Below are 27,248 nucleotides of genomic sequence, written 5' to 3' on the forward strand. Positions count from 1 at the left end.
AAATAATAGTACACACGACACAACATAGAAAACTAAAGAGTAAGCAACACGAACCCCATCCAAATCTGGTGGTGATCTCAGGTGCTCCAGAAGGGTATGCAGATCCTGCTCCACATGTGGCACCCATCGTGTTGCTCATGGTATTACAAACCCGGTAAATAGTATAATTCGGTAGGTCACATTCGTGAAAAGGGATTGGATTGTAGTTATAACATAAGAAACATAAGAAATCATCTGTGAAACGGATATTCCATAATAGTCAACCAGCTCGTTATGGCGTCCGTAAAATTTACAAAGGACTGATTTCAACTTCACCATTTGAAACTCTTGATTATATAGCTTCCTTGTGAGCAGCAATCATCTATCAAGAAAATCATAATAGAAAATACAACCCCGGGAATATCGTATCAATTGGGAGATATATACTACGTATGCAGGGGTTGCTGGAATGTTGTTACATTAAAAGGGAAAGTTCACAATCGGAAAGCTGAAATTATGTCCTATGACAGTGAGAGGTTTGGGTGGTATATACTCTGATCTGACCTTTTTGTGGTATATACAGTTCTAGAATCTTTTCATACAATTTTGTTTTTCGTGACATTTGCAAAAAGGACATTGATACAGATTTTGCATTTTCTGCAAGTTTTAGTACACCTTCTTACCAGTTTTATTTTGTAAATAAAATAAGAATAAGATTATGACTTTTTAATATTTATTTGTTAAAGGTAACAATTACAGTTTGAATTAAACATTCGTCCTACAAATGAGCGGTTTGGCATGCTTAACAACGAGATTTAATCCATTATACAAATGAGAGGTCTAGCTTGTTATGAAACCAGGTTTAATCCACCATTCTTTAAATTTTCCTGGAATTTCAATACTTTTGTTATTTTACTTTTCCTGAGTATGATTTAAGCTTGCTATAGGATTTGAGATGAAAAAACATATCTATTTTAAACAAATGCAATCAGATCCGTAATTTGTCTTCTTTTCTTTTGAACACTTAAGCTATGAGAGACGCACTGATAAATACATTTTCAAACTTATAACATAGTGAGCCATACAGAAATGTCTTACGAATCTTGATATGAAAAGAAAAAGTAGCAATAAGGCAAAAGTACTGAATGTTTGAAGCAGTATTCCTATTTTCCAAAACAATAGCAGCAAAAGACATGGTACCAACAGATATAACATCTTTTCCTCCACCATCCCATCCTTATGAAACATCGACCAAGGTAGGAATAATAGTAACAGGCCCTTTTTTGGATGCCGTGTTCTGCAAGTAAAAGTAGAATGGCTAAAAATAGATTTTGAATAAGTTATGCAATTCGAAATAGTAAAGTGAGTCATAACGCACAAAGAAAAAATATTTTATCCAGAAGAAAATCCGAGCTAAATAAGATTTGGACGAAATTAAGAAAAATAAAGTGAGGGACGTCTTTGAATGAATTGTGATAAATGCTTACACAGTTTTAGGTGCCGGGTGCCAGATATTGTCACAATAACCTTTATTATATCTGCTTAGTTTGCTCGGTGAATTTAGTCAATATAACAAAACTATGAACAACTGTTATACAGATGCGAGGTAACCTACTAGTTTCTCCGGAAAATGCCTGTACTAAGTTAAGAAAAAGACAGCTGGTTTCCATTTATTTCAATGGTTGATAATGTAAAAAGCTTAATCGTGTAGGTTTTATTTGCTTTCCTTTTTTGTTTTACGCGTTCCTTTTTATTCTGTGATGAGTCACCAATTCGGTGTTGACATAAACATCAATTATATGGTCATTTTCATAAATTTACTGTTTGTTAAAGTAAGAATTATTCTAAATACTAAGGATTTTCTTATCCAAGGCATAGATAACCTTAGCCGTATTTGGCACAACTTTTTAGAATTTTTGGGTCATCAATGCGCTTCAACTTTGTACTTGTTTGGCTTTCTTTACTCTTTCGATATGAGCGTCATTGGTGAGTCTTCTATAGACGAAAGGCACGTATGGAGTATTAAATTATAAGCCTGGTACTTTTGATAACTATTAGCATGTCGAAGTGTCCTATTGTAATGTTTATTTGTGTATTTCTCTGTCCTGGATGTTCTTGCATTTATTTGTACTGTTGTCCTGTCATGTAATGTTGTCATTTTAGTGTTATATTTTACATTGCCACAAAAGCGCGAGGTTTGGATTGCCGCAAAACCAGCTTCAGCCCGACATTTTTTCTTAAAATGTCCTGTACCAAGTCAAGAAAATGGAAGTTGTTATCTTATAGTTCGTTTCTGTGTGTGTTGCATTATCTTTTATTAAGCTTATTCTGATATATTGGATTTAAATACTGTGTTGATCATAAAGATTATCAAGTACTTGTTAACTTTCCAAATTAGACGTCATTTTATGAATCCTGTTGAAAATCTTTAGTTTTAAATCGATATCGACGGTTGTAGACAAAAGCGAGTCCGGCGAACCTAGATATGAGTTTTGCTTGTCTTGTTTTTTTTTTGCGGGACTGCAAGATTGGTTGATTGTTTGATGTTTGCGACACGTTTTGTAGCAAATATTTCGTATACATTAAGGGGAGCATACAACAGTATCATTGTTTTAGAAACCATTTTATAAAGTTGTAGGTGGGATTGAAAGCATACGTGTTTTACAATCAACTGCCTTAACATAAGCAATATCTAAATCTCCACATTCTTCTTTGATTTCTGCTTTGGTGTCATTCGGGATGCTTTGGTCATCTTCAAAAGCTTCATAGCATGTTTTTGTATCTGGAGTGTCCTGTGAAGACAATGTACGAGGTAATTGATATATATTTGGTAACGTCTGATATTATTTAGAATTGACATTTGTATTTTCATTTCTGTTTACTAAAATAATTTTGGCAAAATGAAAACTAATTTTGTATTGTTTAGACAGTGTAGAGTTTCGCAAATTTATGTTTAGATAAGTATTTATGTTCTTTATTCATAGTCGATAATAATAACTCAAGATATGGGTGCCAAAAAGCGAGGTACAATTACAAAATCTGAATAGGCACATCATAAAAATCTTGTCTCGTTCAGTATTGTTGAAGCAAACTTAAAATAACTTACATTTTTAATCTTTTGAAATACTTCAGAATATGTTTTAATTAATCACAATATATAGTCTGTAACAAATGATTGTTTTTTTTTTTTTTGTTTTTTGGTTTTTTTTTTTTGTGTGTTCTGTTACACCTCTTTCCAAGGTTGCAAGAGGGCTAGTCGTTTACTAACATGATTTACCCCCAGCAGATCCTATAAATGCACTCCATAAGCCATACCATTATTTAGACCGTACGACGAATTATATTAAATCTACATCATTTAAACTAATTGGCAGTAATACAAAATCTCCTTGTATTATAATATCATTTTGAATTAACCGTCTTCTAAAAAGTTCCCTTATTACTGCATAGAAAATATCTTGATTTTCACAAGTTTGAACTAATAAGCTTAGAATTGATAATTTGTCGTACTTTTCTGCTTAAAATATTACATACGTGTGTTATCTAAGGTATCATATTAAGAGAATTGTCACGTGCAATCCTATAACCAACTGGTTTGAAGAAAATAATTATGAATTTAATCCTGCGATTTAAAAAAATAAAGCATTTAGCATGCCTCCATATTAATATATTATATTATTATATTCATATCTTTTGATGCTAAATTCAAGAAAAGGAGTTTTGTCTTCCTTTTTTTTTTTTTGCTCAGTTTCTTTTCCCTTCATAACGTTTGTTGACATTCGCTCACATTTACCTCATAAAACTGAACATTGCAGGTTCCGTTATACTTGATGATTGAATACTCCTAAAACAAAGGAATTGAATATGAATTTTCGATATCAGTAACCTTTTTTCAAATTATTTTAAAAGAAATAAATGAAAGAAGATAAATAGCCATGCCATCTAACAGACTCAGTTTTGCTTACAAATAAACAACAACAAAAAATACGCATATGTTAATTTATACAATTAAAATGGCAACTGAGTATTAAACATATACTTATTTGCATGTGTATCCTTATCGAAAAATTCAAAATTAGATTTGTTTTTAATAAATATGTCGGTACCGAATCACGACGACGTTCTACATATAGTCCAATTGCAGCTATATCGATCCAGTGCTATCAAACAAGGAATATCAAACACTTTTTGAATTTAATCCGTTCTAAGTTGTGTCTTCAATCTATAAATGCTTAAGGTTCATCATAACAAATGGACAAAAATGGCTGTGTTTAGACCTCAAAAACTACTCTGAGTGCAGACTAACATGTACAGTTGGAAAAGTTTTAAGGCCTGGCATCCACTAGATATATAAAAGTTAAATGCTTGTTTTGTTTCAGAAAAATAAAATCTTTTTTGGATTTTGATGGGCATTTTTTTTCGTTCCTGCAGAAGGTGTAAAAATAAACTAAGTTGGGATACAACTTTGAGATGCTCCCTCTCAGGTAAAACCTGTATTGTATTGTATTGATTGTCCTTGATTGGCATGGACAATAGACAGACAATAGATATCTACACAACTATAGGTGAGTTTAAGGGTGTAACTGAGTGGACAGTATCAAAAGAAATTCAGGTGTTTGTTTATTTTTACACCTTCTGCAGAAACGAAAAAAAATGCCCATCAAAATCTTAAAAAGATTTTATCTTTCTGAAACACAAAATGCATTTAACTTTTATATATCTAGTGAATGCCAGGCCTTAAAACTTTTCCAACTGCACAGGTGAGTATGTACTTAGAGTAGTTTTTGAGGTGTAAATACAGCCATTTTTGTCCATTTGTTATGATGAACCTTAACCACATCAACAATATTTAAAAAAAGAACTATAAATCAAGGAAATAAATTTGTACTAATAGTCATCTTACTTTGTCTACACTGGTTATTTCGTCTGCCAGTATAACACCATCTTTCTGGATAATTGCAATATCTGTGTTCCCAATTTGAACATCAATGACGTCGTATTCCTCACCTTTATTATCTTTCAACACGTTTTCTGATACCTTCAAAATTACATCTTAATCAGTTGCTTTTCTTTTCACAATGCTTCATTCGTGTTCAAAAGTTAAAATGTGTGTGCAATAAAATAAAACGAATGAGTTTTTGACAAGCATGTCTTATCAAATACTGCAACAATATGATGGTATTGTGTGTTCTAGAATTTAAAAACAAATATAACAATAAAAGATGTACATGTGCATTGTCATTCTCTAAAATAAGTTTTTACACACAAGAATTTATATATAAAATTAAAAATGAAAATCAGGAATGTTTCAAAGGGACAACAACCCGACTAACGAGCAGAAAACAGCACAAGGCCACCGATTTGTCTTTAGCACTGCGAGAAAATTCTGCACTCGAGGCAGCTTCAGCTGGCATTTAAACAAAAATGTTCACTAGTTCAGTGAAAATAGACGTCACACTTAACTCCAACACATATAAATAAACTAAAAAAGACACAAGACTAACAATTAAAGGCCAGAGGCTACTGACTTGGACAGGCACAAAAATGTTTTGTGAGATCTCAACACACAGCATCACGCACAGTAAAACTCAGTTACAAGATGTCTGAGTCCGATGTCAAAGTCGGATACAGAAAAAAAACACGCAAACTTATGACAGTGATACATAAATTTACAAAGGACAACTAGCAGTTATACAGACATGCCAGCTCCAGGCCTCATGTTTACTGATTGAATTATTATGTCTTTATGATATGAAAATCAAGCCCAATCCCTCTCATTTAGTATCATACCACCATAAAATATATGAGAAGAACATAACCATTATCATGCTCACAAAGCGGTTTTAGAATAAATATGTTTATTTCCGATACCCTGTGAGAGAATCAATATTAATGACCTGACAACAGTATTGTTACTATATATAAAAAAGAAGATGTGGTATGATTTCCAATGAGACAAATACCCACAAGAGACCAAATGACACAGAAATTAACAACTATAGGTCACCGTACGGCCTTCAACAATGAGCAAAACCCATACCGCATAGTCAGCTATAAAAGGCCTCGATATGACAATGTAACACAATTCAAACGAGAAAACTAACGGCCTAATTTATATACAAAAAATGAACGAAAAACCAATATGTAACACATAAACAAACGACAACCACTGAATTACAGGCTCCTAACTTGGGACAGGCACATACATACAGAATGTGGCGGGGTTAAACTTGTTAGCGGAATCCCAACCCTCCCCATAACCTGGGACAGTGGTGTAACAGTACAACATTAGAATATAGCAAGTGCTCTCGACCAATGAAATTGTAGAATTTGGTGTCTCTTAATTGTGAAGAATGAATGTAAATCATGTTCTTAGTAAGGGATTATCCTATTGTGCAGACCTACTTACAATTCAAAACGAAGAGTTTTTATAAATGAGTTACAACTACCCTGAAGCACATTTACCAGATTGAAAGGATTTATCACAGTAATTGAATTTGACTTAAAGTTGCAAAAAATAAAAAAATTAAATAAGTTAAAGTTTACTGCTGAAGTACAATTTGTGATCATGATGTTATGAAAATAAATAACTTTAATTAATTTACCTAAAAAATAAACAATAGAGAATAATTATTTCCAACATTCCGATAAAAAAACCAACAGAAATTTGATTAAAGTTTAAAATTTTTAAAGGCATTTTATTAGAACATTTTCCAGACATTATAAAATCGTTTTAAAAATCCGGACTGAAGTATTGGATGAGGAATAAAATTTATTGTAACTGAAATTTATTTATTGATTGAAACTGTTATTAGAAAAGGATGATTCCTCGCTCAAATATTATAAGATTTGCATTCATACTCACAGTCAAGAAACATATACTTTGTACTGCTGTGTCACCTTACATCTTGTCTATAACACATTATTTTTAATATTTCCCAAATTAAAAGAAATTCCTTACATCACTAAAACTAGCCAATAAATGAAATACTGCAAAATGAAGTCTTGCATCAATTATAAACATTTAATTTACACCAACAATGCAACAAATTTTTAAATACAACCAATCAAGAGATCATTTGCGCCTTGAGCACTTTGCAATATTCTAAATTTGTAAGAGAATGATAATCCCTTACTTCATGATAAGTACTCGCTATCTCTCGTACTTAACCATGAAGAAAGGGATTATCATTCTCTTACATATACTAAGAATGAACTATAGAAATCAATTGAAAAAGGCTTAACTCATCGGATGGATAAAAATACAAATACTTTAAATACAAGTTGACGTGGCCGGGTTCTTATACATCCCAACAACAAAAAGACACTAAGTACAGATCTGAGAGTACTCGCAGTTACTGATAGCTAGTTCAAAACGACTAACAACTAATTAAAAAAATCATGCATATAAGACTAAATTATCAATCAGTACACATCCAAACTATGTCTATTCTGAAAACGTATGTTTCAAGGTTTGGTTAGCTTTTGAGGTGAATGATATTTTTGTACTTTGTATAGAATATTACCATAAAAGATTGTATATGCTATTACTTTTGAATTGCATTTAACTACAATATAAAAAATTCAATACCTTAGATGCTTCAAACATACTGGCACTCAACACAATGAACGATAAAACTATCCATAGATACATTTTTCCACTACAAAAGACATTTTTTAAAATGATAAAAACTATTATGCTTATCAATATTTTCAAAATGTTATTCCCTTAAAGAATGACACAATAGCTAAACAATAACTTTTGGTTGTAATGAATGATTATTGTGGCTTTTTAGCTATTTATTCCTGACCGTTATTGAGATGTACCTAAAACAAATATTTTGATCCAATCAAAGAATGCACCTATTGAATTGAATTTAATCCAATTTAACCTTCTGTATTATGTGATTATTTTAAACTAAATTGTTTATCTGTTGACATACGTCGTTGATATGTAGATTAATATAGAATCGATGTAAAACAAGCTGTCAATAAATAATGTACTGAAATAAAAAAACATAAGTAAACAATTACGAACTTACAATTTCAAAGTAACAGCTCTTTTTGTTTTTGGTATAAACGACCTGTAAATGTGAAAAGGTATGTTGAAGATGAAACTGGCACTTATATAAAATCACCTACAGTTTTTGGTGGGGTTCGTGTTGCTTAGTCTTTATTTTTCTATGTTATCTTTTTTTGTACTATTGTTTGCCTGTTTGTCTTTTTTTTTCCAGCTATGGCATTGTCAGTTTGTTTTCTATTTATGAGTTTGAACGTCCCTCTAGCATCTTTCGTCCCTCTTTTAGATAATTGATATTATAATTTTCGATAATATAAGTCGAAATACAACATTCAGTTAATAAAAGGACACTTAAACTAATTCCCTACATATATATGATTTGCATATACTGTTACTTAAGATTATACAGAGATACTTCGCTGGTTAATCAATTAATGGATGCAACAAAAGAACAGCTAATTCCTAATAGTTATCAAAGGTACCAGGATTATAATTTAATACGCCAGACGCGCGTTTCGTCTACATAAGACTCATCAGTGACGCTCAAATCAAAATATTTATAAAGCCAAACAAGTACAAAGTTGAAGAGCATTGAGTACCCAAACTTCCAAAAAGTTGTGCCAAATACGGCTAAGGTAATCTATTCCTGGGATAAGAAAATCCTTAGTTTTTCGAATAATTCAAAGTTTTGTAACAGGAAATTTTATAAAAATGACTATATAATTGATATTCATGTCACCACCGAAGTGCTGACTACTGGGCTGGTGATACCCTCGGGGACGAAACGTCCACCAGCAGTGGCATCGACCAAGTGGTGTAAATAGTTATCAAAGGTACCAGGATTATAATTTAATACGCCAGACGCGCGTTTCGTCTACATAAGACTCATCAGTGACGCTCAAATCAAAATAATTAGAAAGCCAAACAAGTACAAAGTTGAAGAGCATTGAGTACCCAAACTTCCAAAAAGTTGTGTCAAATACGGCTAAGGTAATCTATTCCTGGGATAAGAAAATCCTTAGTTTTTCGAAAAATGCAAAGTTTTGTAACAGGAAATTTTATAAAAATGACCATATAATTGATATTCATGTCAACACAGAAGTGCTGACTACTGGGCTAAAATTGTTCTTTTGTGCGAAATAAATGAGACAATGGGTCTTTAATATAGCGAGACAATCCCGCACCCGGAGCTGTGCTTCAGCCGTGCTTCAGCTGGCCCCCAAACAAATCTGTGTCAGGTTATCCTATGAAATTAATGAAATAATGACAAATAAATCATTTATTTGCACATTCAATGATGTTAATATGTATTCAGACTGCTTTTAAACAAATGTATAATTAGTTATCAAAGATACCAGGCTTATAATTTGATACGTCAGTCGCGCGTTTCGTCTTCATAAGACTCATCAGTAACGCTCAGATCAAAATAATTAGAAAGCCCAAAACATGTATAAAGTTGAAGAGCATTGGGGACCCAAAATTCAAAAAAGTTGCGCAAAATACGGCTACAGTAATCTTTGCCTGGGATAAGAAACTCATTAGTATTCCGAATAATTCATACTTTTGCAAACAGTAAATTTATAAAAATGACCATGTAATTGATATTCATGTCAACACCGAAGTGCTGACTACTGGGCTAAAATTGTTCTTTTGTGCGAAATAAATGAGGCAATGGGTCTTTAATATAGCGAGACAATCCCGCACCCGGAGCTGTGCTTCAGCCGGGTTTCAGCTGGCCCCCAAACAAATCTGTGTCAGGTTATCCTATGAAATTAATGAAATAATGACAAATAAATCATTTATTTGCACATTCAATGATGTTAATATGTATTCAGACTGCTTTTAACCAAATGTATAATTAGTTATCAAAGGTACCAGGCTTATAATTTGATACGTCAGTCGCGCGTTTCGTCTTCATAAGACTCATCAGTAACGCTCAGATCAAAATAATTAGAAAGCCCAAAACATGTATAAAGTTGAAGAGCATTGAGGACCCAAAATTCAAAAAAGTTGCGCAAAATACGGCTAAAGTAATCTTTGCCTGGGATAAGAAAAGCATTAGTATTCCTAATAATTCATACTTTTGCAAACAGTAAATTTATAAAAATGACCATGTAATTGATATTCATGTCAACACCGAAGTGCTGACTACTGGGCTAAAATTGTTCTTTTGTGCGAAATAAATGAGGCAATGGGTCTTTAATATAGCGAGACAATCCCGCACCCGGAGCTGTGCTTCAGCCGTGCTTCAGCTGGCCCCCAAACAAATCTGTGTCAGGTTATCCTATGAAATTAATGAAATAATGACAATTAAATCATTTATTTGCACATTCAATGATGTTAATATGCATTCAGACTGCTTTTAACCAAATGTATAATTAGTTATCAAAGGTACCAGGCTTATAATTTGATACGTCAATCGTGCGTTTCGTCTTCATAAGACTCATCAGTAACGCTCAGATCAAAATAATTAGAAAGCCCAAAACATGTATAAAGTTGAAGAGCATTGAGGACCCAAAATTCAAAAAAGTTGCGCAAAATACGGCTAAAGTTATCTTTGCCTGGGATAAGAAAAGCATTAGTATTCCGAATAATTCATACTTTTGCAAACAGTAAATTTATAAAAATGACCATATAATTGATATTCATGTCAACACCGAAGTGCTGACTACTGGGCTAAAATTGTTCTTTTGTGCGAAATAAATGAGGCAATGGGTCTTTAATATAGCGACAATCCCGCACCCGGAGCTGTGCTTCAGCCGTGCTTCAGCTGGCCCCCAAACAAATCTGTGTCAGGTTATCCTATGACATTAATAAAATAATGACAAATAAATCATTTATTTGCACATTCAATGATGTAAATATGTATTCAGACTGCTTTTAACCAAATGTATAATTAGTTAGCAAAGGTACCAGGCTTATAATTTATACGTCAGTCGCGCGTTTTGTCTTCATAAGACTCATCATTAACGCTCAGATCAAAATAATTAGAAAGCCCAAAACATGTAAAAAGTTGAAGAGCATTGGGGACCCAAAATTCAAAAAAGTTGCGCAAAATACGGCTAAAGTAATCTTTTCCTGGGATAAGAAAATCATTAGTATTCCGAATAATTCATACTAATGCAAACAGTAAATTTATAAAAATGACCAAATGATTGATATTCATGTCAACACCGAAGTGCTGACTACTGGGCTTGAGATACCCTCGGGAACAAAACGTCCAAGTCTTTGTTTTTAAGACCTACACATTTTGCGCAAGTAATGTTTCTTTATCAGAGTGGAAGTGGTAAGATTCAAAGATCAAAGACCTAGAACCTCATTTCCAAGGTCATACAACATTTATATAAAGGTAAGGTTTTATTTTTTGTTAATGAATAAAAATGTTTCATATGAATGGCCTTTTTCAAAATTATTTTCAAAGATATAAATGAAGAAGATTTATAGCCATGCCATCCAACAGACTCAGTTTCGTTGACGCTTAAATACATGGTATAAAAGTTTTAGATAAAGGATTTGATAAACAATATTCAGTTTACAATAGGATACTTTTAGTGTCATTGTATAACTTACTTTACACCAATTCTAAAAAATATGTCATTCGCAGATACTTTTGATAAAATTAGAGCGAAAATTCGCTGCTCCAATTTATAGAATGTCAATTCATGTGACAAAAAAACATTGTTCTTTTAGCGTGAAAAATACTTGATTTTGACCCGATACAATTTTGTTTAACCCTTTTTCAGAGTCACTTGCCTTACATGTTTCCTAATTCAAACGACACCTTGACTTTATCATGTTACCTTATGAAATTAATGAAGTTATGACAAATTAATCAATAATTCAAATATTTAAGGATGCAATAACTCTATAACAAAAGTAATCGAACTATTTTAAACCAAATGTATAAAATTGTTGTTTAAAAGACCTTAACATTTTGCGCCAATTTTTGGTCTTAATTGTTCCGTGTTAGAGTGGTAGTGGTAATATGCCAAGATCAAAGATGTTGAAACTCAATTTTCAGGTTAAAATGTATAAGCCATTAATATAAAGGTAATGTTTCTGTTATTGAGTTTAGGGGTATCCGATACAGTTTCAATGGAGTTAACATTTGGCGCGACGTTGAGCGTTCGAATTCCCGCAAAACGTCACTCTTTGCGGGACGTTATGCATGTACTTTTCCGTATAACGAACGATATTTTGTACAATCGATGCTCCAATTTATGTTTCTTACACATGTTAACTTCTACGCCCTTAAGATTAGGGGATTGGATTCTAACAGGATAAAAGTCTAATAAAATCATAAGAAATTAAACACATATTACTGTTTCTGATGTTCCTCATTTTGAGGATTCTGTGAGATCTTCAACAAAATATCGAATAGTGAGCAATCTCAAGACGACTGACCCTTTTGGTTTTACTAATATAATGCATGTCAATTATCATTTTTATTATCATTCATCATCCATGATCGAATGTTGATTTGGATCCGATTTTCTGACATTTTATTACTGCACAGAAAGGCAAAGTCAATATCAATTTGTGTTATAATTTTTATCCCATTTATTTAGGTAAAATAAATAATGGTATATCGCCAATATTAACGATTATACAACTTTTATTAAAAGAACAAACTTCCAATGTCCTCAGCGTTGCACGTATTTTATCCAACGAAGGGCAATAACTAAAAAAAAGGTTTTTTTTTGTTCTTTAAAACTTTTTACAAATATCTTTCTTTGAGAAATGACGGATTGACAGCAAATACAATGCAATTTCCAATATAATTAATATTTCCAAGTGGCATAAAAAAAATTTAAAAATAGTTGATAGGCACTGTTTTCGAACATGTCCATACGATATAAGATTTACAAAAATCTGGCAAGAATTTAACACGTTAAAGAATCTAATAAACAGGAAGGACAGACAGACAGACGGACGTGCAGTATATCTATGACCCTGCAACTTATCGCGCGGGGGACAAACATATATATAGTTATTTACCTATGAAATTACGCTATAAGAGAAGTATTTGGATTTTAATCGCAACTTTACTTTAGAGGAATAAAAAGGATCAAAACCAACACCAAAGTTATGTTATGTAAAGGTAACATGTCCTGTCTTTCAGATATTATTCGATCGTTTTTGCCAAATCAACAATAATGAAAAATTAAAAAATTATTGTATAGTTTCTCTGTCAGGTAAAAGCCTCCTTTAACAAATTGAAGATTCTGCTATATAAGATTTTATTTTCTGACAAGTTCGGTTTGCAAGAAAAGACCTCTTATAAGTAACCTTATGCTGTGATCCAATGGACATAAGCATATACAAGTGAACTTTAAAAACTGGTTAAAAACAGTAGGGGCGTCGAAGTTTTTTTCAACTGTAATCATTGACCCGGATTTTATGAATAAATGTGAAATTCTTAAAAAGAGATTAGAATGTGAATAAAGGATTTTAAGGGGTTTGTTCATGAAACAACCGCCCACCAACCAAAAAACAAACAAAACCATCTAGAGGTCAACATATGGTCTAAAACAATACACGAGTACGGTACCCGATGTCAAGTTCTAAATTGACGCGAGTCTTTAAATTTATCCGTAAAAAATATAAACAGTCCGCAATAACTATGCTTGAGATGTTTCCCACTTGGATCACAAACAGAAAGAGGTATTTATGATACACATCCGAAAATAATATTACCAATTTGTAGGTTACTCTTTATAAGCAATATTTATACATCTGAAAAATGTCCCCGATAACTTGCAATGAAAATTGGCAGGAGACGTCCAAATTGTCTGCCAGCGACGTCGTGCATTTTCGCGCTAGCGTTGAGGTTATCAAAGGGGACGCAATTTTTAGGATAAATCGCGATTTATCTTCGAATCCAACACGGTGATGTCTATTTTTTATTTGCTATTTTGAGTAAGCATCGCAAACAGCAGTTTATGTAGAAAAATGAGAAAAATTACAATATAAGAACCCCTCCATTAACACATTTTAAGGTAAAAATATTATCCTACTTTGAGCATCTTATCCGTATTTATAAGCATGGCTTGATAAAGTTAACTAGTCATTCTTGTAAGGATTTATTTTTCACTTATTTTCACTAATCACAGCATCAGATTGAATCCAATCTTATCAATTTATGACGAAGAATATCTACTCTAAATTTTTTATAACTTTACTTCACTGCAAAATAACAGAATTTTCAGCCTCAATTTTCTCGAAAACAAGCACGGTGACATATATTTTACTTAGTGATTTCTTTTATAACTCGCCCAGGCTTACAACATATTTCAAAGTTATAAAAATGGCATAATAACATGAAATTGTATCGGATGCCCTTAAGTACATTTTTTAGAGAAAAATTAAGATTTTCTACATTTACAAAGCAATACTTAAGGACATGGTAAATTAATACAAATCTTTCATTTGAATTAAAGTTTCAAAACAATATTGTATGTCTCTTTTTTCTAATGTTACTAAAAACCTAAACTGATCATTTGTGATTCTATATGGCTGAATACTAATGCGCTACTTTAACGAGTAGTACGTGTGTAAAGCCATAAAAAGTACCAACTTTTTATTGAAACCTGTATATAAATTTGGCGAGAACCTGTCATCTGTTAGATTATTCTGCTACATTTATTCTAAAGCTGCTTTGCATTTACAAATAAAGTTCTATAACACAAAATCTACCAAACACTGCCTCACTAAAATGCCGACTAATATATGATTTTCAAATAAATTAAGCATGAAGTATACATTTGAATAACTTAATCGATCTTAAACATCGCTGAAACAAGAAACTATTTTTTTTAATAATCTATCTATTATTAATATAACATACCTTTTCTTGCCTTTGCTGGATGTCTGAAGATTATATCTGTCGCCTAATATAGTCACCTTCATATGTTCCTTGTTGTAGTACCTGTAGCCAATCAGAACTTTCTGTCTTTCATACTTTGAAGACATGTCGCAAAAAAGTTTTGTTCCTGATTCTATACTTAAGAAAGAACTTAATACATGTCATATTTTTCTTTACTACAAAAATCATTAAATGGAAAAAAAATGAAAAATGGTTTAGGTAAATAACCAGTTTAAACGTAAACTCATTAATTTGCAGTATTTCGCAATAAAAATACAATTACTCCTTCTTCTTCATATTGAGACTAATGCTCGACAACCGACAGTGTAAATATATCACAGACTATGACGTTAACGCTTCTCGTCTCTAAAGGTATCTATAAATCAAATGAATTTCTAATAACACGCTTCATTTAAAAGTAAACCTTTGTTTGAAAATAGATTTGTATCTTCTCTCAAACAGTGGGTCTTTTCTTTTAGAATGAACATGTTTATCAATTTGTGTACCGATACTTTAATTATAAAGCAATTTATTTTTATCCTATTTTTAACCTAAGATTCATTTGTTTATGTCATGACGAGAAGATATCGCAAACCTAAACTGGCCTTTCCATCTATGTACATTTATATTTTAGGCTAAACTTGTAACCAATTGATTGATTGATTGATTGATTGATTGATTAATTGATTAAATGATTGATTGATTGATTGATTTATTGATTGATTGATTGCGAAATGACTATGGGTTGGGCAATTTTATCCCGAGGGATAGCGAAAGTTAAACTACGACTATAAATGTCTAATTAATGGTTGAATGATAAAAAATCTACGGCTGTCATGAGATATTTTGATTATAATACGACAAATACAGTAATTACGTCAACAGTACGCACGAAACTGTTTTGCTGTTCCGTTTTACCCAAACGTAAAGTATTAAAAATATTATCTTATTCATTAAAATTTTTTTTTTAAAAAGTCACAATTTTTTACCAACAAATGTTCTTTTTATCCAATTTTATTACATTCTGAGGCGTTCAAGAAGCATAGAAACGACAGGTGTTTACATTATACACCGAAAGCATACATATAAGCATGCCGGTGATTCAGTTGTCATTTCGGTGCCTTTTATAGCTGACTATGCGGTATTGGTTTTACTCATTGTTGAATACCGTACGGTGTCCCTTAGTTGTTAATTGTTATATCATTTGGTCTCTGGTGGGGAGTTGTCTCAATCGCAATTCTACCCCATCTTCTTAATTTTATATATGACGTCACCTTGTTTAGTTGACAAAGACGATAATATCATTTCGCGGAATTTTCCTTTAATAGAAAATTTACACCGAAATAATAGCTGAAATTAGCTGATTTTTTTATTTACATGTACATTAGAATAGACATAATAGTTTTGCAATTGAAGCTTGGCCTACCTACAACATGAGTTTTTACTGTCACAAATTGAGTTTACCTGGTAGTATAAATAAAATAGGCGTAACTCAAAAAAGCCAATGTGTGAATTATTGCGTTTGCGATATATAGGTCGTCATATTAGAATTGTTGTTTAATGCCAATTGTAGCACTATAGAGATATTAAATAGTGGTCAGTTTTTTATAGGTTGAGGAAGCCTAAATGCATGAGAGAACCACCGACCTACGACAGGAAGACTAACAATCCTATTTAATATCTTTTGGTGTAGAATACACCTAGCACGTGCAACATTCGAACTCACAACCCAAGTGTTGACAGACTATTGATACAGTAGTTCAACTACGTAGACCACTCGGCCACTGAGGCCCCTCTTGCAACAGAAATTTGACAACTTGGTAACTAAAAGGCTGTTGTTTGTTGAATGAAATTGAGAACATACAAATAATAGAGCTTATATGTGAATTCGATAATTGTCCATATATCTTTATTCATTTATTCATTATTAAGTAAGAGTATAACAAAACTCCAATTCTATTACCGCAAACCAAACTTGTAAAGGTTTTGGTGTTTCTACACCAAATAAATTTTTATGACGGATCGAATCGAGAAGGATTATGAATCCTTCAAATTGAAAAAAAATGAGGTTGACTTCGCCCTGGAATGTTATATACTCCGTATGCAGACGATGCTGGAATGTTGCTACATAAATATTGAAAGTTCACAAGTAGGAAGCTGAAATCATCACTTCTGTCGTTTTTTTAGTTTTTTGTTTTTTTTTGTTTTTTTTTCAAACGACCCTCATTGTCAATTACTATATGTTAGTCAAGATATGATGCAGACTTTACTGTATATTTTGTATTCTTTATCCCAAGTTCGATGGGATAGCTGCGTTCAACAAAGTCACCAAATTTTGAATTATTTAGGTAGAGAATATCCTCTACATAGCGGAAAGTAAAGATAAAAGTAAAATCACAAAAATACTGACCTCAGAGGAAACTTCAAAAACGGAGAGTCCATAATCAAATGGCAAAATCAAAAGCTCAAATACATCAAACGAATGGACAACAGTCATATTCCTGACTTGGTACAGACAGTTTCTCATGTAGAAAATAGTGGATTAAACCTGGTTTTAAAGCTAGCTAAACCTCTCACTTGTATGACAGTCGCACAAAATTCCATTATATTGACAACGATGTGTGAATAAAGGATACTGCTAATTTCTTTTCTTTCTTCTTAAGAAGTTCCTGCATGAAGTCAGCCTCATATGAATTAAGGAAAAAGTCTGCAAAAACGGAATACAGTTGGTTTCCATGGGAATTTCGATTGTGTGTTGAAATCACGTCATAAAAAAGTAACAAATTTGTTGTCAATCAAGAAATCAAGCATCTTGATAATGTCAATTTCAGAGATTATTTTTTTTCTTTTTAATCAAATTGATTTGTTTACAAAGTACGATTTATCCCTCCCTAAGGCAATATACTTGTATCTACGTTAACTATTTTTTCTAATGAAACAAAACAAGACCAACTCTTTCAATTTGTCTTTTTGTTTGAAATAGGGAATAATTGTGTAAAGTGTAAAAAAGTCAAATGTTTTCACACTATTGCAAGATTAAAGAGTTTTAGATTGAAAAAAAGTAAAATCACAGAAATACTGAATTCAGAAGAAAATTAAAAAAGGAAAGTTTTTATCAAATGGCAAAATCAAAAGCTCAAACACATCAAACGAATGGATAACAACTGTCATTTTCCTGACTTGATACAGGCATTTTCTTATGTAGAAAATGGTGGATTGAACCTGGTTTTATAGATAGCTAAACCACTCACTTATATGACAGTCGCATCAAATTCCATTATATTGACACAGTGCGTGAACAAAACAAACAGATACAATAGGTGAAAATGTCAAAAATAGGGGTACAGCAGAATGTGCTCTAAAAGATCTTTGGTATTTTTTTAGTACCCACATCTGATTCACGCCAAGTCTCACAATAGTTTTGAAGCCCCGCTTTGATTGATGAAAAAATGGTGTTAATAAATTAGAAAGAGGTTTCGTAGAGCACTTGGAAGACGCAGCAATATAACGTTGGTCGTAAGGACATTTGTGTAGTTTAGGTATCCAATACAGTGACGAAAGATCCAGTTCTTCATCTTTTATTTTGTCTTTGGTTGAAATTCCAAAGAAACCTAGAACAGATCTATGATTATCCAGAATTCCCTCCTTGGTAAGTGTCGTGGGGCATACTAGTAAGTTAAGTTTCCAACAGAATTGTCAATTTCCAATCCATTTATCAAGCAGTTAATGTGCTGTACACACAAAATCGATGTTGTTTGGGGCTTTATCTACAGGGAGAACAACATATTTGTCATGGAGGTAGGACAGGCGTTTTGCAACATAAGGGTCTTTAAAGTTTGATGTAGCATAGGAATTAATAGACCCATTCAGTTTTTAAGACTGATTTGTAGCAACGCATTTGCGGCCTTAATTGATCAATTCGGAAAGAGTATCTACGTTTTCTTTCTCACGTTTAATCCATAGCCTGGCATAGATCTCGACTGAATCCATCAGTATTTTGAAGTTGTGTTTCCAATTGATGGATTAAGGCTCACGATATTTCGGGCCTTTTGATAACACATTTCGCAGAGAAGTGTTATTGACAATGTTTAGGTCACCGGTAATAACGTGGTCAGCGGATTATATATGAATGGGGGACTAGCACAGGTGCAATCAGGAGGTTCAGACTTGTGTCGTCAATACTGAGATCCAGCAACACATGTTTGTAATTGAAAATGTTAGTTGCAATTGGTTTGGAATAGGTATAAGAAATGATAGGTATAGGCAGATCTTTAAATAAAGGGAGCTATTTTCAAGTGAACTAATTTATGATGAAGAATATTGCCCAAGTTGATGGCATCGAGACCTTTGTTGGCAAAGGGAAGTTTTAGAAAGGATCTCTTCTCCTTTTCATCTTTTCCAATGCAAACTGGTTTGAAAAGTCTGTGATGAGAGTTATAAGTTTGTATTGGATTGAATTGGGGTTTGTAACAGTGGTTTCCAAACATAAACTGCACAGAGAATGAAGTTTTGAAAGGAGTAATGAATAAAGGTTCGTGCGAATGTGATGAATACCTAACGGCTTTTGTATAAATGGCAGCAGGTCATAAATAGAGGGTAGACATTATGCAGAGTAGGTGATTTATAATGATGAGGATCGTTAGTCATGTGGTATATTGTTTTGATGATGCGAACTTGCATAGACAGGATTGAATGATCAGGCTGGTTAAAATGCTTGCAAGCAATGTCGCTTACATTGTCGTTGGTGTCTGATCTTTGGCAAAACATACGTTTATTTGGCCTTCTTCTCGTTTCACCGACATATACCAATCCGCAGAGGTTACACTCTAATCCGTAGACGACATTTGTTGATTTACAATTCAGATCATCGAAGCTTCTGGTAAAAAAACTTTAAATTAAATTGCTAGTTAATTAAGCATCTGTTATTGAAATTTTGCAGGTTTTGCAGGTTTTTGGTTTTACATTTCGAAATGAGACAGTGTTGTTCAGAGCCATTAAAATCCAAAATGTCTTGTAGGATAACTGAACACGGCTGAGGACCCAGATATTTGTTGTTGTCATTATCATGATGATCTGAATGTGTCATATAAGGGATATTTGTCATGTCTAGTGATGAGGGGACATCTGCCATATCAAACGACACCGTGTCCATGGTGACGTCTGTTTCGGACCTTTTTATACTGGGTGACGTCCGAGCCAGTATTCTGTTTGATCTTTGTAAATTCGAGCATACTATGCTAATGGGCGGATGATGTCCTCAGGGACAAAATGTCAACCAGCAGAAAAAGATGGTTTGACAAAGATGGCTTATCAATATATGATATCAAAGACTTCTCTCGTTTATACATAATATTCCTTTTCTAGTGTTGTCAATGATGGTAAAACTATATTGATTTAGATACTCCGAATTAAAATTGCTTAGAATGTAAACATATGCTCCCCTTTTTTGAATTTTGTCAGAATACTATGTGTATACTGGAATCCATCACATGTATAGCGAGCAGCTTTGCGTGGGTCATCTTATTAAATACAAGTACTTCGATGGCCGAGTAGTCTTACTCTAAGTAGTTCATCTTATCACTAGCCTGTCACCACTGAGGTTGTAAGTTAAAACCACGCACGACGTGACAGGTGCGTTCGACTTCAATCTTTATTAACTTGATTGTCAGTTTTCCTTCCGAAGGTTCTCTCCCTCTCCCTCAAATCCTCATATTTGATTTATGACACACTTAACGTAAATCCAAATTACAAAAAGTCTAAAATAAACAATTAACAATATAGAAATAAGGAGATGTGGTATGATTGCCAATGAGACAAATATACACCCAAGTTCAAATGAAGTGGATATAAGCAATAATAGACAATCGTACGGTCTTCAACAATGAGGAGAAACCAATCTGAATAGTCGGCTATAAAGGCCCCGACATGAAAAATATGACACATTTTAATTGAGAAAACAAACGGCCTAATTTGCAACAAAACAATTTACCAAAAACAAATATGACAGACATGAAGCAACAACGACCACTGAACTACAGGTTCCTGACTTGGGACAGGCACATAAAGAACCTGGCGGGGTTAAAAATGATTGTGAGCGCTCAACCCTCCCCCTACTTTGGGAAAGTGGTGTTTCAGCACAACATAAGAACAAACTATAAAAATCAGTTGAAAATGGCTTAACTCATCAGATCGATACAAAGCAGAAAAACATCCAACAAAAACACAGACCGGGTGTGACAGGGTTACATATATTTATACATCTCTAACAACAAAAGATACAAAGTACAGATCTGAGAGTACTCGGAGTTACTGACAGCTAGTTCAAAGCCAATAACTAATAAAAGAAATCGTGAATGGTCTCGATAATACGTATCAGGATTTTGTGTGCATTTTAGTCTAGACGCCATTTAATTACTAGTAATCATCGAGATGACCTCGGCAGACTGTCGATAGTCATAAAAAGCGATATAAACATAAATACTAATAGATATCGAGTACGTGCAATTGAATTTTTTTAAATCTGTTTGATTTTATGAAGGTCATATGAATGCGGCTTCAAAGAGGTTAAATTATTGACTTGCAAGTGAATAATACATCAGTCATGTTTGTGAGTTTATTTCGACAAATCTGGGCCAAACTGATTGCTTGGAACGAAATATTATTTCAACTTGAATTCTGCTTTTATTAATACTTGCAACAAAAAGAATCCTATGATACGGTGATTTTTGTCCGACAGTTTTGCTTTTTGTCAGCTTTTGCTTTTTGTCCGATAATTTTGCTTTTTGTCCGACACTTTTGCTTTTTGTCCGTTGCTTTCGGTCCGTTTTGCTTTTTGTCCGATAATTTTGCTTTTCGTCCGACTCTTTTGCTATTTGTCCGCTGCTTTCGGTCAGTTTTTCTTTTTGTCCGATAATTTTGCTTTTCGTCCGACACTTTTGCTTCTTGTCCGTTGCTTTCGGTCCGTTTTGCTTTTTGTCCGATATTTTTACTTTTAGTCCGACACTTTTGCTTTTTGTCCGTTGCTTTCGGTCTGTTTTGCTTTTTGTCCGAAACTTTTGCTTTTTGTCCGTTGCTTTTTGGCCGTTGCTTTTGTCCGATTTGCTGTTCGTCCGATGATTCTGCTTTATAAAATTGAGAATGGAAATGGGAAATGTGTCAAAGAGACAACAACCCGACCATAGAGCAGACAACAGCCGAAGGCCTCCATATTAAAATGTGCTTATTTTTGTAGGTTCCGTTTGAACTTCGAAACTCAATGACATATTTGAAATAAATACAAACCTTATTCCTCTCTTTAAATGAGTGGTATATGGAGTATGTGTTTTTTACTAATCTGATCAATTTGTTCTGAATTTACCGCTGGTAAAGCCAAGCATGCTTTAATTAACCGTACGCTTCGGTTAAAAAGAAGTATTCGTAAATATTTAGACGATCGTTATAATGATCATTATTAATATATCTTTATATCTGAAAAAAACTCGCCTGAGAAGAAAGCTACAGAATGCGAAACATGAGGATGCAAATACGGCGTCACTATCGTTCGATATGGTTTTTGTCTCGCCTGCGAAGAAAGTAGCTGAAAGCTCTTCCGGTGACGACAATTGTTAAGATTTCTGCTTAAATTAGTTTGATATGATCTACTTGTGATAGATTATTGTTATTTAATATAAAGTTGCATAAATATCTGTACATATCAGTTTGGCGACTATTTTAAAGCCTTGCCTCCTAAGTCATGGTCTAGCCACTTTTAATTGATAATCAATTTTTGATGACAGAAAATTCATTCGATTTCAATTATAACTTTTTTCCTGGTAAATGAGTAATGTTCAAATAAATAACATAAAAAAATTAAAATAAAATAAAATAAATAAATGCATGTAAATAAACTTAATTAATTAAATATGTCTGGGCTGTAAATATATATATGTAATTAGGATTATTTCAAAATTTACACCTGTCCTTCATTTCTGCCAAAATTTCTCTTGTCATATCAGTATCTTCATCTGCAAGGGATTCTATGGATTTTTTCCTCATTCAAACACTCTGTTCACCTTGACGCTTGGTTGAAACCTGCATACACTCATTACTGATAACCTTTAAAAAGTTCTTATTAACGTTTATAGGATTCATACTCTGGTCTGGTACATCTGAAAAGTTGGATTAATTTATGTTTAATTTGATAGAAACAGAAATGGAAATTATTTATTTAACCTATCATGGACCCTTTGGGGTTTTATAAATTTCATATGATGAATACACTGATTTTTGTATGACTGTAAAACAATTATTACAAAAAGCATATTGAATAGTGGATAATCAGTGCATGCACGTGAAATAAATAAATGATAAAGGGGGAGACAATCAATTAATTTTTTAAGGATTATTTCCCTTTGAACAGTACTGATATTAAGCTATGTTGATATTATGGTGTCCAGCTGGAAGAGAATCCTTCATTTATCTGATATAGGGATAATTTTCTCCCAAGTACATGCAGCAACCAATTACAAAGTATCAAGGTTACATTCCAAACTGATTTAGATCAGATGTAATTACTTTCTTACTTACTTATCTTAGAAATAATAATCTTCACATGTATCATGAAGTATAAATTGCATTTTCATTGATGATAAGACATGCAGATACCAAATTCTTAAGCAGACCTGATCATTTATATTTTTAAAAACCTGTACTGAGTTTAATAAAATTAATCAAACAGTACAATCATGATTTCATATAACTGTTAACCTTTGAAAGAAGTAATTGTCCTAGGTTTATTATAACTATCAAGGAACTGCTTCATTTAACTACTTAGAAAAAATTAAAAATGAAAGGTAGTGTGATGAATAAATAGAGTTAAACACACTGAAAGTATCAAGTTAATCCAAGTTTACTTTCATGAAGGTAAAGTAACCAATATGTTTAAATAAGACATTACTCACTGTAATTCAATAGGTATATTGAAATGACCTGAATTTTCTGAACCTGCAGTAAACTATAAACATGATATTGAATCACTTATCAAATGTATAACATGTAATGAAACTTTTTTTTAACATAGAACCCCATCGCTGTTGGAATTGCTGGAAGCAACTTTTGTAAAAGACCACTACAAAACTGCTGATGAAAAGATAAAGGAGGCAATAGCATTAGTCTATGGAGTGATCATGTTTACCAGGAATCCAGAACTAAATCCGGATTTCGACAATTAATGTCTCTTTAGTGATGTTAGGAATCGAAACGGTATTTGGAAAGCCATACAATTTACCTCAATTTAGGATAGACTCTTGAATTTTGAGGAGTCGAAATCCAGATATGGTGTACAAAAACCTTTGCACCTTTTGTTTGGGAGCAGTTAGCTTGGCATTCCATGCAGACTGGTTGGTCCATCTTTCCTATTTTGTATATGCATTGTATTAGTACGTATTAGAAATCTTTTCCGCAAGTTTATTGTTTTCTGTTTAGTATCAAATTTATAATTAAGATCCATTTATTACATCAGTGATCCGTTTATTTGGCAATCGCCAATGGCAGTCAGCAGGGTTTAAGAACATTTGTTGTTCGACCTGTTAGTCAAATACGTTTTGTTAAAATATACTTTTTCACTTTTTTTGGTCTTTTGGAAAATGTTGTTTGTGCTGTAAAATATATATCTTACATATGGAATAAATAAATGATATATATTGAAAAATCGAGGATTTATTATAATAAAGGGGAGGGACTATGGAGGGGGACTCATAACAGGATACTGTCCTCAAGCACCTAAGGCTTTGACACCTTCCTGCCATGTGTATGAGAAATCTATCAAAATTAACAATTCAATTTACAAACAACACACAACATTTATCATATCTAAATACGGAATAAGGCCTTGGTGAACTAGGTGCGCGACTTGTCAAAGTAGTTTGCTATTTGACCATAAGCCTATCAACACTGAGGTATTGACTTTGAACTGAGCTCGTGACAAGGTGTGTTTGACTCTGATTTAAAATGATATTCTGATATATTAGCACTGGTTCATTTTATTTCCCTAAAGATTATTTGGCTTCATCCCCTCCGTCATGGTATATTGACTTTGAATGTTTTATATAGTTTACATGCTCAAGTATGTGATGAGATCAGTTTAAGATGAACCATTAATTTAAGTCAGCAATGTTTAATATGTAAGTTCGTAACACTCAGTATCCAATTTCTCCTTTTCAGAAATAAATAGCAGCAGAAATCTTACACGTTTTCTTAGGGACTAAACAATTTGTATTTTTATGATTTGACGTTATGCACGTCTTCCAACATAGTTAAATATATTTAGATATACACAAAACTGTCACATTTTGTATCAATAGATGAAGCAATCAGTGAAAAAGTAATATCTATGGAAACATCGCCATTCGATATCCACAAAAAGTCAACTTTTATAAATGAGCAATTAAAATATATCACAGACATTTATTTCTTAAAAAATTAATAGTAAGCATGTACTAATGTCAAATTGTTCTAATTATTCGGAAAAATAAAACAAAACATTAGTTATTCGAATTTTTACGGATGTGAATTTCAGCATGGATGCAATTTGGGTACTCCTCATTATGGAATCATGGGTCCTTTGGAGGTCGGTTCATACCCATTTTTCTAGGATTCAATATGGATTAAAAAATAAAAAGGTGGAACTGCATAGTAAATATTGATACATCTACAAAATAAACACAGAACGGAAATTTTTGTCTTGATCATAAATAAACCTAGGTGAAAAACCTGTCAAATTAGGTGCAATTTGGGTACCCTCACTTTAGTTGTATTAGCATTTGCGAGTATCATTTCCATGGAGATTATATGACCCAGCTCCCTCATCATGGTTCATTGACTTGAAAATTTTGCATAGTTTACAAGTTCAAGATTGTGTTTAATTGAATTTTAAGGGAGTCGACAATATGTCAACAGTATTTGGGATTGAGTTTTATGAGCATTGGTATTTCCCATTTCCATAGAGATAATTTGACGCTGTACATTCAGTCATGGTTCTTTGACTTTGAATGTTTTGTATAGCTTACATGTTTAGACATGTTAGACATGTTTGATATTGTCACAATTTTAATTTCACGATTTACATTATACTATCAAAATTACAAAACAGTGAGACATATCTCTGTGTCAAAACAGTGAGACATATCTCTGTGTCAAAACAGTAAGACATATCTCTGTGTCAAAAAAGTGAGACATATCTCTGTGTCAAAACAGTGATACATATCTCTGTGTCAAAACAGTGAGACATATCTCTGTGTCAAAACAGTTTATTAGAAAAACTACCAAATTGTTCCCTCAATTTAAAAAAAAAGGGGGAAAATAATGTTATTCCCTTCCCTCATCTTCGAATATCATCAATCCTGAGTAAGTACTTGGTTGTAATACTACCTTTGATAATGGTGTGGACTGGTTACATTTATCAGTAGATTACATGTAAAAATATCAGTTCATAACACATATGTTTGACAGTAACTTAGAACTTAACAGAAAACTTTAGTTTCACTATTATTTGTTGGATACCAGTTTTTGTGCGTTTGGTGTGTACAGGTGAACCATTAATTAAGTGTGTACAGGTGAACCATTAATTTGGTGTGTACAGGTGAACCATTAATTTGGTGTGTAAAGGTGAACCATAAATTTGGTGTGTACAGGTGAACCATTAATTTGGTGTGTACAGGTGCACCATTAATTTGGTGTATACAGGTGAACCATTAATTTGGTGTGTACAGGTGAACCTCCAATTTCAATGTTCAACAAAGTACAAATTTTCTATAGCCTTGTATGCAGACTTTTGTAAAACCACGAAATCAAATATCAACGAAAATTGGTACCCACTAAAATAATGAATCCACAGTATCTCAATCTCACCTTTTTTAGTTATTAAGATGTTTATTTCAAAATACAGCTCAGCTGTTGCAATTGCTTTACAGGAGTGAAAATACATATATGTTTATTTTGCTCTTTGGTCGGGTCGTTGTCTCTTTGACACATTCCCCATTTCCATTCTCAATTTTATTAAACATATAGTAAACAAGGCGAATCGAGTAGAATTGTTTATGTATTTTTTCTTAATTAGATAAATGACATTTTCAACATGTAAGAAATATCCTTAAAACATTTTAAGACTACATTGTCCTAATATGAATATATTTGACGTATGTGGTCTATAAACATGATAAATATCATGCAAAATATTGCAAAAGCTATAGGTTGAAATTGTACTGGAAGAGTTGCGATCAGAAACTTTGTAAACAAATAAATAACTAATATATAATCTTGTTTTAAGCGTAATTCATATAGAAATATGAAAAAATTCTTAGTTCAACAACTTAGCTGTATGACAATTGTATCTAATTTGTACAAGTA

General features: G+C 32.7%; 1 protein-coding gene across 4 annotated transcripts in view; it reads right to left on the reverse strand.

Annotated features, from left to right (window-relative positions):
• The window catches only part of LOC127727074 (uncharacterized), a 149,001-nt gene extending 133,949 nt beyond the window's left edge, over window positions 1–15,052 (reverse strand). Inside the window, exons 1-7 of one of the 4 annotated variants that reach the window (XM_052234489.1) lie at window positions 14,847–15,049; window positions 8,022–8,063; window positions 7,571–7,640; window positions 4,883–5,017; window positions 3,773–3,823; window positions 2,636–2,771; window positions 699–1,276 (exon numbers count right to left, since the gene is read on the reverse strand). In XM_052234489.1, the coding sequence (XP_052090449.1) occupies window positions 1,143–1,276; window positions 2,636–2,771; window positions 3,773–3,823; window positions 4,883–5,017; window positions 7,571–7,640; window positions 8,022–8,063; window positions 14,847–14,971 (693 nt within the window). In that variant the 5' untranslated portion in view covers window positions 14,972–15,049 and the 3' untranslated portion in view covers window positions 699–1,142. Of the gene's footprint in view, window positions 1–698; window positions 1,277–2,635; window positions 2,772–3,772; window positions 3,824–4,882; window positions 5,018–7,570; window positions 7,641–8,021; window positions 8,064–14,846 lie in introns of those variants that run through there. The other 3 variants (XM_052234491.1, XM_052234492.1, XM_052234490.1) reach the window with 3 other exon arrangements.
• Between the last annotated feature and the right edge of the window lie 12,196 nt (window positions 15,053–27,248).

Source organism: Mytilus californianus, unplaced genomic scaffold (assembly GCF_021869535.1).
Source record: "Mytilus californianus isolate M0D057914Y unplaced genomic scaffold, xbMytCali1.0.p SCAF_19, whole genome shotgun sequence".
In the NCBI taxonomy this organism is placed as follows: domain Eukaryota; kingdom Metazoa; phylum Mollusca; class Bivalvia; order Mytilida; family Mytilidae; genus Mytilus; species Mytilus californianus.